This window comes from Aquila chrysaetos, chromosome 4, assembly GCF_900496995.4.
Source record: "Aquila chrysaetos chrysaetos chromosome 4, bAquChr1.4, whole genome shotgun sequence".
NCBI lineage: Eukaryota > Metazoa > Chordata > Aves > Accipitriformes > Accipitridae > Aquila > Aquila chrysaetos.
The window spans coordinates 55,292,663-55,304,633 of NC_044007.1; the positions used below are offsets into that span (position 1 = coordinate 55,292,663).

The window sequence follows — 11,971 nt, forward strand, 5'->3', positions numbered from 1 at the left end:
CTGAAATATGTTAATGAGGCAAAGCATTAATTGGTGATCTGCTTAAATTATTAGTAATTCTCATTTCTCACTATAAATACAGTCCTGTTTTATTGCATCCACATGAACATATTCTTGTTTAGAAAGAAAAACTGTTAAGTGTTATCAAAGGCTATTCCTCCTGCTGAAATCCAATAAGCTTTATCATTGTGCCATCTCCATTACTTTTAATAAAAATTATTGTTTAATTGAAATCGTGTTGCTACGTCCATGTAAACTGTTTTGGCTGTTATGGAAATCCATACTCTCTCTCACACTACAGACTTACAACTATGTTAACAGCCACCTAATTCAATGTTTGTACATGCACTATTACTCACTGTTGGACAGCATCAGTCCTTGAAAAGGCTGTTAAAAATGTATTTAAACAATACAGGGTAATAAATCTGGGCTATAGTCTTTTGTAGTAGATCAGCTGATATGTCAACAGTTGGGGAGTTCAGTAAATCAGTTCAGCCAAGTGAGCCAGATTAATGGAAGGATTTTAAATTGCTAGCCAGTGAAAACTGAGCCAGAACTGGGTTACAGTATGATCATGTCAACAGCTTCTCTGGAGTCCTGAGGATTTTGTAATAAACGGCAGCACGACTGAAGTATAATTAGGGCATTTGCCTATGTCCTCAGACTGGCCCAAGCAGCATCTATATTCATAAGGACCATATGCAGCCTTCTACCTAGTGATGGGAGTATTCTGAGGGTTCAGGCAGAAATTAACTTTTCCTCTGGAAATTTTATGTAAGTATCATAGCACTTCTATGCGTCAAACCAAAACCAAACATACATTTCCATACATTCCATAGCAAAAATTTATGCCTAGGTATTCTAGCTTAACATATCTTCAGGGATATCACTTTTTAAATAGGGGGACAAACAATTCCTTCTTAATAAACATTTTGTGTGGGAGCACATCTCTCTCTGCAACACACAGGCAGGCGGATACTGGTAAGTAGAGGCAGCTTCTCAGCTCTTGACAAGGGCTGTGGAGGAAGCACTTGGTGGCAGGACACCGGAGATGAAGGTTAAAAGGAAGAGACTAGATAGGAGAAAAATGCGTAAGCACCTGACAGGATGCACAAACAGTGGCCAAGAGGCAGGCTGGCAGTCCTGAGAAGCGGTCAGGGCCAGCTGGGAGATGCTCAAGAACAGGTCAATGCACAAACCCTAGCACTCCGGACACCTGCTGGTATCACCAGGAAAGGCTCAGCTCCTCACCAGCTGCTGCATTTCTCTCCAAGGCTAATGGTACTAACTGCAGTCATGGCTGGTGCACAGGGACTGAATTTCTCAGCCGTTTTCCAACATCGGCGTGTTAAACTAGCTTGCCTATCTTGAATTTTAAACAAAAGTTTGTAACTCCAACTCCACCACCCCAGAAGCTGCTCAACAAATAGTTTTAATTAATAAATTTTCAAAAATAATGAGAGATTTTTTGATAACTTGCAAACAGAGAGAGGCAGTTTTCTCTGCTTATTAATCTATGTTACAAATCACTTCTGGCTGCTGTTATTAAAAATCCAGCTTGACTGATGAAAGTTCATGTTTCACACCTTTTTTGGCAACACAGGAACAAGCTATAATTTTACTTATTAAACCCAAACTCTGTTTTAATTTTGTTACTCAGAAAGCTTTGCAGTAAATTAATCGTCAGAAGAATTACTGGGCTGCTTTATTTTAAATCAATCTAAGGAGTAGCCAGAGGCTTTTTAAAAGTAGGGGTTTTTTTTCAGAGCACACTAGATTTGGATGACTAAAGAACTATTTACTAAGAATATTTAAAAAAGCATGTTTCCCCCTCTCAGAATAAAACAAACCCCTGCCACATCTTCATGAGGACCCCATGCCCCAGAAAGCAGCACCCATGACTCGCCTCTTCCCTTGTACCTCAATGAAGGATTTTTGCATAGAAAATAACAAACAGGGTGTCTTCAGTTGTGTCCATAACTAGCATCTCCATCAGTACCAGGTAATGCTGCTTGGCTACATCTCATAAATCTTGTTGGAAGTGACAGGAGAAGTAGCAGAAGTGCAGGGCCATTGCCTATGGGGAACTGCAAGGAAAGACCCATGCAAACACCAGCACCAGCCGAGCTGCCTGCTCTCCACTTCACATGGTGTCTAATCCAGCCCATGCCAGTCAAGGCAATTTTACTACATATTTTTGCCAGCTGGGTGCTAGCAGTTTGATAGCAAAAAATGCTGTACTGATGTTCATATTGTCAGTGTACTGGTTGCCACTGACAGAAGGAAAGATATTGCCACCTGGATGTCTCGTTGCTCGAGAGAATAAGCACTTGCTGCTTCTCCAGTTTCGAGACTCTGACGTGGCAAATTGTTCTTTTTTTTTCTTCTTTTCTTTTAGATTAGCTTTATTTAATGAAGGATTTTGCTGGATTACTAAATGCAATTGCATTTAGTGATAGTTATATTTCATTTTGCAACGTATTGTAATGTAAGTAGTTAAATATGTAACTAAGCATTTTAAAACATGAAACGGTAAGAAAAATTTTAATTGCAACAGAAAGACTCTTGCCTGCCTACGCATTGTATTTGTTTAATGTCGATTTCTCTTCCCGTAGTAGTGAAATGCCACATCCATATTTAAAATCTGAAGTATTGACAAAAATCTTCTCAGCACATAAAGCTGTTTTGGCAAAATAAAAGAGTGCCTGCCGTGCTACAGCTATGAAAATGAAACAGCTCATCAATTTATCTAAAATCTGCCTACAGAAAAGACATTCTCCAGCCTTCAGGAAACCTGATGCTTTTCTCACGCAGGAAGAAATCCTCACCACGCATAAGTTGGTGAGAAACCTCCGCTGACTTCAATAAGGCCAACTGCTACGAGATTGACAGGGCTATCATTATGCTTTAAAATTAACCATATGCACATGCATTCACAAATAGGAACCATAACAGCAGAAAAGCTTAATGTAACAGTTATAAGGGAAGTGAAAAATCCAGAAAGAATATGCTGCAGTTTGAGATTAATGTGTTACAAAAAATCTAATTTTAATAGGCCAAACCTTTAAATTTTTTCCTTAGCATGTCAAAATGTCACATTTCTTCAGCTGTCAGTAGAGCACTGTTAGAAATGGAGACAGAATCTGCTGATTGAATTAGTGTGGTTTCTCAGAGACTGAACCAGTATTTATTTTTAAATTACTCCTAAATTATTAGTTACCCACTTAAAAGCATAAGCAAACCTTTGGCCTCATAGCATCTCTATAATCTTTCACAGTATAAAATCAAAAGTTTTCTGATATCTGTAATTACTTACCAAAATAAAGGACTTTTTTGTGTGGCAGTTTTGTTTGTAAATGTTTTATTAAAAAAAAAAATAATCTTTCAATGCTATTAGTCAATACATGTGTAATAATACTTAATAAAGTATCATGTAGCAGTAGGTATTTTGGATTCAGGAATGTAATGGTTTTAACTAAATCATCAGAGCTCTGTTCCGCTCCAGTCTCTTCTAAATTGTCATTTTTTTTCCAGAATTTAAACAAACTCATTCTTTGTCAAGGTACGTCATCCTTAAGGCCTTGCAAACTTTTTAGTGATTGAACCAAAACAAAGAGAGAGCTCGGCTTTCTTGATCTGAAGACCACATTGCTCTTGAGCTTAAAAAGGTGCCTGTGGTTTCCAAGCAGTTAGTGGCAAATCAGCAAGAAAGAAATCAGAGGAGAAGAAGGGGCACTTGGAAATCAAAACAGTAAAGTGCACAGTTATACTGTCTGAAATTGTATTAATCTGATCCAAAGAACTTGCTAGACTGTGGATATTTAATACAATTTGGCTTGCATGGAACATACAATCACGATCGGACAGAAAGGATTTTCTTTTTCTTCCTGAAGTCATCTACAGGATTTACGGAATTCAATTTTCAAGGGTAACATACTGCAGCTCTTTGGATATTGATCAGTTTCCTAAGTCCACAAGGAGATGGAGAAGGGGGGGGAGGTGTGGAGGGTTTCAAGGTGTCCTCGTGCCTTCTCTGTTTTGTTTAGATACCAGTACTCTCCAGTTCCCCGTCCTCCAGCCCTAATGCAGTGTGCGACCTAGAAATCATAAAGAGTTTCTCTTTATTTGTATACTGTCTTTGAGTTTGCTGGGATTGCGCCCCTGTTTGTTCTCTGCTGGTAGCCTTGAGGGGGTCTGTCTTCTCAACTGGTTCCTCCTCACAGTCCTGGATTTTACTGGCTGGGGTGTTGGCAACTGACTCCAAGGAGGTGCCTGTCTCCTCCAGGTGGCTGTAGCCCTTATTGCTGCTGGAAGGCTCAGACTGGGAGCTCTGGGAGTCCGTCCTGGTGATGGCAGGAGGGGTTGAGGGGGGCGACCCCCCCAGATCCAGAGATTTGGAGTAGCTAGAAGATGCCTTTACCAAGAGGCTGGAGTCCGGGCCCCCGATGACAGCCGGGGACCGAGGTGGCTCAGGGAAATGGGGACGACTGGCATCGGGCAAGCAGCTGGTGCTCTGCCGCCTGACAACCAGCTTGTGCCTCTTTGTCCCGCCACCTCCCTCGACCCGGCTGCCGCTGAGGTCGGTCAGACTCAGTTCAAACTCCCCCCGTGGGATTTCCCGGGCTCCCCGCTCACCAGGGGGCCTCCGCCAGCCTCCCTCTCCGCTGCTCGGCGCCGAGGGCAGGAGGGCGAAAGCGCTCAGTGAAGAGCTGACGATAGAGTTGGCTGTGCTGCGCCGGCCCCAGCTCTCCGGCGGGCTGCAGGGTGGGCTGGTGACGGTGCGGCCAGCAAGGGCAGCACGCTCCTGGTAGATGCTGTACACTGCCTCGGCCAGGCTGGGCGGCTGTGGGGGGGTGGAGAAGGAGGAACGCCGCGGCGAGGACGCCAGGTCTGGTGGGGAAAGGGAGACACCCAGTCCTGGTGGCCAGGAGCTCTTGGCCAGCATGGCCGCAGCACCCAGGCCTTCACTGCCAGGCTTTAGCTCCAGGCCCCGGGACTGCACGTAGTTGACAAAGCCGTTGAGAGGGGCTGAGGCCGGGGTGCCTCTGTCCTTGGCCCGCAGGCTGTGCGCATCGATGACAGTGGAGTAGAGGTCACGCAGGTTGATGATCTTGGTCTTCTTGTCGCGGTTCTCGTGCAATACCGCGTTGGCGCAGATGAAGAGGAAGATGCCGATACCCATGATGAGGGGGCCCAGCACCTTCAGCTTGTCTGAATGCAAGTAGCTCGAGAAAAGACGGAAAAGGAAACCCACGGAGGCCTGGGGAGACGAAGAAGTGGTGGGGGACTGTGGGGACTCCCGGATGGTAGCAGTGGTGGAAGTGTTGGCTCTGGGGGGTGACTCTGGATGGATGCCTGCTTGTGCCCCTTCGCTCCGGGAGCGGTTCTTGGGGGTGCCACCCTGAGGTGCCAGATGACGGCCCCCGCTGATGCTGCCTTCTCTGTACACCTGGCTGGGCTTCGGCCAGTAGCCCACCACGGCCAAGGCGACGCCCACAAGCAGTACCAGGATGCCACAGAGGGCGATGAGCCCCGAGAGGGAGCACAGCTTGAGCTTGCCTTTCACCACCACCACGTCGTTCTTGCGCTTCTTTTTGGCCTTGCGTTTGCGTTTAGGGACTTGGCTTTGGGGTCGCAAGGGGTCCTGTTTCCTAGCCGAGATCCTGAGGAGGCCTCCAGTGGCGATCATGGCTGGCTACCCAGAGTACTGCCCCCTCCAGCCACTCCAGCTCCTGCAGTGAAAAGGAGAAGAGAAGAGGATGAGGACCAGGGGCAGACCTGCAGCACAAGAGGTGTCTCTGTTTGCTGTTCCTCATTCAAATTCCTGCTAATTAAAACCCTCAACAAATGGGAAGGGGGATGACACCCACAGGCCAATCACCCTTGCCCATGCAGCTCCTGTGTGTGAGTAAGAGACTGGCAGACTGACAGCATCGAAGCAGCCATGTGCCCCGCTACACTCTTGCCAAACAGCTAATTATTTTCTTTATCATTTACCTGGAGTGTAGAGGGAGTGGTATCTGCTGGTGTAAACAAAAAAATGATCTTGCAAGTCTCAGGAGCCTGCAAAGTGCCAGAGCTCAGAGGATGCTGAGCCCCACTCCCTAACAGCGTCTGGGGTTACACTGCACATTGACTGTGGTTAGTGATGTCATGCAGGATTTGAGGGGATGGAGGAAATAAAAGCAGGAAGGCAGTATGTTTGATCTATAGATACTGTTTGTTTCATTACACTGCTTACATGTTACTGGGGGGAAGGTTAAACATGCTTGCCTTGCTTAAATGAGTGGGAAAGGAATTACTGTGAAATGCACAAGGGAAACATTTGAACACTGGAAAGCAGTGCCCTGTGAAAGTTTCTTCCTAGCCATTTGCCCTTGATCTGCAATATTGCAGAAATTCATCTCCTGCCTGCGGTCCAGAGGCATCCCTGGTTTGGGAACACGTGTGATGCTCCAGGTAACCGTTATGTAACAGCGGCAAATTCCTCCACCCCCAGAAAGGGGAGATGGTGGCTGTCAGGTAAGAGATGGCATGTCAAATCTTATTAAAGGAGGAGCGAACCCTTGCGAGTCACCTGGGGAAACAGCAACGACTGCTTGTATGGAAACTGGCAGGGTACTAAACGTTGAGCATTTATGGCTTTTGTTTTACTGGACCATCAGAAGTCATCCCCATTCCAGTGATCTGAGCTACAAAATGCAGCGTGTAGGAGCAATTCCTGCACTGTTGCAATTTTTTTTGAAAGATATTCCTTCATGCTACTGAGGAGCAGGATCCCCTCCCCCCTTTCTCTTTCTGAGTGTCCCATTATTTTTTTTCTTTGAGGGAGCAAAAGATGACAGCACCGAATAAAATACAATTCACAAAGTTCAATTAATTGCACTGAAAGGCGATTAAGTAAGCACCTAAAAAAAAAAAAAATCTTGCTCCCCTTCCCCCGTCAGCTTTTAAATCTCATTTCTGTTCTGTTCTATTCCCAGATTTGCCACGTATGCGGTAATTTTGTGTCCCATTTGCTCTGTTTGTATTTTCCCCCAAAAAAGGGTGTTGTCAGCGAGGACATTGTTAAATTACTCTCCGAGGTACCGCACGCTCAAAACAAAGAGCAGACACTCGTCTTCTCTTTCCTATCACTAAACTATTTATTAAAAAAAAAAGAGCATTTTTTCTTGATGTAAAAGTGTAATTATCGGGGCACGCTTTGCTTTAACTGCCGCTTCGTTGCTCTCCTTCTTCCTGCTGCCCCGCTAGCCAGCAGCCCGTCTCCTCTACCACGGCGAAAACAGATGGCAATCAGCACCGAGGAACCTTCCCAGTTCGGCATCGCCTGGCGCTTCGTTTTGGCGATGGAGAGAGCAGAACTCGCCGTGCGAAGGAGGGCACCGAGGGACCGCCGGCCATTGCCAGTGACCGCGGCGCAGTAAAACACCCCGGGACGGGACTCGCAGGGGCTGGAGCCACGTCCCGCACGAACTGATCGTGACCGCCGCCCACGCCCCAGCCGACCGCCGCCGGCTCCTTAGGCGAGCCGTCCAGCACTGCCCCGACCTCGCTCGGCAAAGACCAGATACAGATTTGACAGGACCCGGTTTAATGCCTTCCACCCCTCGGGCGCCACCGGCGGGGCTCGCCGGGCTCCGGCTGCCGAGGCAGGGGCGGCCACGCACCGCTTTAAAGGAGCTCCGGCACCAGACCCCGGGCCGCCAGCCGGCGCTTGCCGCCGGCCGCCCCGCGGGCAGGGCGGGGGCGCCGCGCCGGCCGGGCTGGCCCCGCAGCTCCCCGCCGTCGGGGCAGGGCGGCGAGACCCGCGGGCGGCAGCCCCGGTCCACCCCCCCCGCTCCTCCCGGGGGCGTCGGTCGGGGGTCGCCGGCGGTCGGAGCCGCCGCTCAAGATGGCAGCGGCGGGGGGACGCGGTCACTTACCGAGGAGGACCGGGTTGAAGTCCGCGCGGAAAGCGGCCGAGCCGCCGCGGAGAAGAAACTTTGCGGCCCGAGCGGGCATCCCCGCGCGGCGCCCGCCCCGCCGCCGCCTCGCCGCCCCTCACGGCCCCGGGCGGGCGGGCGGCGGGGCTGGGCCGAGCGCCGGGCGCCCCCTCGGCCCCGCCGCCGCCGGCCGCCTCAGGGAGCTCCGCGGGAGCGCTGCCCCCTCGCCATGCCGCATCCTTCCCGCCGCGGGGCCGCCCCCCGGCAGCGCGCGCCCCGGCCCGGCGGAGCCGCTGCGTGTGCCGCCGCCGCTGCGGGCGGTGCGCGGCTGCCGCGGCTGGCGGCCGGACTCGGCGCCGTTGCTAGGAGACGGGAGCCGTGACACAGGGAAATTGCGGCAGGATGGCCGCGGCCGCCTCCCCCCGCCCCCGCCACCTGCGCACCTGCGCCCGCCCCCCGGCGGCCCCGCCCTCGGAGGCCCCGCCCTCTACCGCCACGCCCGCCCTCGCCTCGGCCCGCCATGTTGTGCGCGCCGTGGCACCCCGAACCGACCCGCGCCCGCCGACCTTTTCTCTCCCGCCGTCTGACAAGGGACCGGCCGCAGGCGGGGTGCGGCCTCTCTTCTCCCCGCTTCCTCCCCGACTCCGACCCCCCGGGGCTGTCCGCTCCCAAACCGCGTGAGCTCCTGCCTCCTCTCACCACCTTAGCCCTTCCCAGGGTTCGCCAGGTCTCCCATTTAGGAGCTGGGAAGCGGGAAGCCCCTCGGTCTCCTTTCCACCAGCAGCTGTCTCGGCAGCCTGAGGCTCGGCCTCTCCACCTTTGGTCCCCCCCCCCCAAGTTTGCAGGAATGCCTAGGGAGAAAGCCAAGAACCAGGTGAAAAGATGAAGAAAGAGGATGAAGGAAGAAAGCGGCAGCTGAGATACGTCAGTGGTGTCACCCAGGATCTCTCGTTTTCAGCAGGGACCAGGAAATGATGTTCTCTTCCGAGCTGCGTCGTGAAAAGTGATTACATTGAAGCTATTGCCTTAAGTGAGACATAGTCTAGCGTGTCCCATCACACTGCTTCTCTTATTCATGAGGGGAGATTACTGCTGATTGCTTTAGTCGAGTCTTGTTACAGGTCCACCATGAGACAGAAAGGCAAATCTCAGGCAGGTATCTCAGTAAATACAGAAAAATCATCCCGTGACTTGGGTTTGCTCCTAATGTACATTGCGTGGTTTTCTGGGGTGGATGGACCGAGCCTGCCTTGTACAGTGGCCTTGGATTCCTCCTGAAGCTGGAGTGTCACCTAGCTTGGGCCAAACCAGCTCTCTTCTGCCTCTGCTTGACCTCTTGTGTGGGAAGACTATGCCGTGCGTAAAACAGCCTGCCAGAAACCGAGGGGCAATAAAGAGAACATTTATGGTGTCAAACTGTGTTTTTAAAAATGAAGGAGCCAACACTGGTTGGGAAAATTGTGGGAGAGATTATGCATATTCAGTTAAATTGTATATATTCCAGCCTGAACAATTCTGCGATTCTGTGTTCACCCAGACTGTGCTATTACGTGTCTTTCACCCCAACTATCAGTGCCTGGTTTGAGAACAAACAAATCCTAAAGCTGCACGTATGCATTTTAATGTCGTTTGCAGTTTGTCTCAGCAAAATCACTTGGGACACATTTCTTTTAGTATACGTGTAACTTTTGGTTATGCAACAGGCTTGAAATTTAAGATTTATTATTTAAGAACTTCTTTTAAAAATGTGCTTTGAACGGTCTCGATGAACCCGAGTCTTCTGACATTCAGTAATTTGCTTTGTGTTCAGCCCAGACTATCAGAGAAAACCAAACATAACACATCTGTTCCCACTGGAGACCTGTATCACATCAATAATGCAGCATCACCAGACTCTCCCTGAAAGGCTCCCATGTTAGAGAAAGAGGAGGAACGAGAGGGATTTTTTTAAAGGGCAAAGAGCTCTTTTCCTTATCTGAGTCATATTTTCTATTTCTGTCAAACTAAACCATTTTATTTAGCTATCTTTTTATACAACGGCCTTTCCATATTTTTATTGCAAAAGTTTTGAGTGATTAGGCTATCATCACATTCACAGTTTTCAAATTACTCTTAGCAAAATGTGTTGTAGGTGAGGCCAAATCCTGGAAAATAAGAAATATGTTCTTGGATGAAAAGCTGCTGAAGGTGTTGTTCAGCAGTAGCTAGCAATGCAATCTTAATTTGCTCTACATGGTAAGGACCAGTTGTACAATGGCAGGCTGAATCCCTCAGAGCAAGTTACTTTGCCAAGTAATCCCTACCTATCCTACAGATTCTTCTGCTTGTTTAACAAATACATTGGGAGCTTTAATGAAATATTTATTTTAGTTTTAGTTGATGTGGGTTCTTGTGTTCCCTGAAGTGGAACAGTTGCAAAAGGCAGCTTTCCTATTGGTCTGGTTTACTGGTTGCCTGAGTTAATCTGTAACTGTCTGTGTTTGCACTGACTGCTGAGCACTGCTGGCAGGCTCAGCTCCTGCCTTATTTGTATAACTTTCTACATGATGCCATGCATTTATCATTAAACTGTGGTGAACCTAAATAATTATTGGGAATTGCAAAGAGGTTATTGGACCTGGGTTTTCTTTCTTTCTCCTTGTTAGCCTTTCCTGTCCACCTTTGATTGTTTGGAAGTAAGGTTAAAGTGAACGGGGGAGTTTTGAAGCTCAGGCCTAATCTCATATACCTCTACTCTTCCACTCCTCTCCTCTCCTCTCCTCTCCTCTCCTTTCCTCTCCTTTCCTCTCCTCTCCTCCTTAGCTATATAAAAATCACTAATTTTTAAGCATATACTTGCTTTTGTTAGGTTGTTTGAGCATAAGGTGGTAACCTTCATGTGGTCCTTCTTGGGACGTACTTCAGTACAACAATGCCATCAATTTTTGTATATCCACTTGAACAGGTTCCACCCCAGGCTGGCTGGGTATGTCAGCTCTAATCCAGGAGATGTGTAGCCAAGTTAATATATCTCAGCCCTCAGCAGGCCCAAGGTCCAAAAACAATCCGAAGGACAACCTAAAGTACTTAGGGTACTTATCTGAAATACTGTAGCATCTATGGGTTGCAGCCATGGACCTGTGGTTCCCAGTGTGGAAACCCTACAAAACAAAACCAGAGAGAAGGCCCTTACTCAATATACTTCCAATCTGAGCACAAGATAAATCTGAAAAGGATTCTTTGAGGAGTAGTATTGAAAGCATGAAAGAGACATTTTGCACAGGCTTCAGGTTTTCCTCAGTGATTTATCTTTACAATTTCTCAGACACAGAGTAACAGAAGTATCAAAGGGTCATTGCCATTTTAACCTACATCCTGCTAGCAGAACAGCTTCCAGTCATAAATGGCTCTAGTCTGAAAGCCCATTTTAATTGTAGCTTATTTAGCTATTTTTAATTAGGTAATTTATTACATTAATAAAAATAAAAGCTGATGTACATTTTGTACATATGCTTCACAGTATATTGTGCTACATGCCAAGGTTTCCTGAGTCTTTATTGATGGAATTCATAGCTTCATCTTATTCAATAGCTAGGAAAGTTGTAAAAGCATCACTTCCAGTCTGACCACTGGTCTCAGAGTAAGCATTTGTTTTGTCTTGTCTTAGCCCCATATACTTTGTTTTTGTTTGTTTGTTTGTTTGTCTGTTTGTTTCCCATGGCAGTGGAGATTCTGATATGATTAATGGTGGAGACTCTGGTATGACTAATGATGATTTGATAACTGATGCAGAGGAAAAGAGCAGCACTGTGAATGAACTGTGAGAAATCATCCTCACTGAGAAAATATGTGTTTGAAATCCTTACAGACCTACATCAAATACAGTGAATCTGCATTGTGTATTAGATTCTTCCAGCTTATTTGATATGTGGTAGACTCAGAGGCAACTTTTCATTGTGTAGCAAGCCTGAGTCTAGATAATCCACTGAGAGCGAATGGCAATTTGCATGTCTGCTTTTCTTTCAAAATTAATTATAGCAGAGATACACTTTGCTGGGAACATTTGC

General features: G+C 47.8%; 1 protein-coding gene across 1 annotated transcript; it reads right to left on the bottom strand.

The window, feature by feature from the left end:
- Nucleotides 1-3,344: 3,344 nt before the first annotated feature.
- TMEM200C (transmembrane protein 200C) lies at nucleotides 3,345-8,349 on the bottom strand. Its single transcript, XM_030012695.1, has 2 exons — nucleotides 7,926-8,349; nucleotides 3,345-5,732 (listed from the first exon to the last, which is right to left on the bottom strand). Exon 2 carries the CDS (start codon nucleotides 5,687-5,689, stop codon nucleotides 4,043-4,045), a length of 1,647 nt encoding a protein of 548 aa, XP_029868555.1. The 5' UTR covers nucleotides 5,690-5,732; nucleotides 7,926-8,349; the 3' UTR covers nucleotides 3,345-4,042.
- Nucleotides 8,350-11,971: the final 3,622 nt, after the last annotated feature.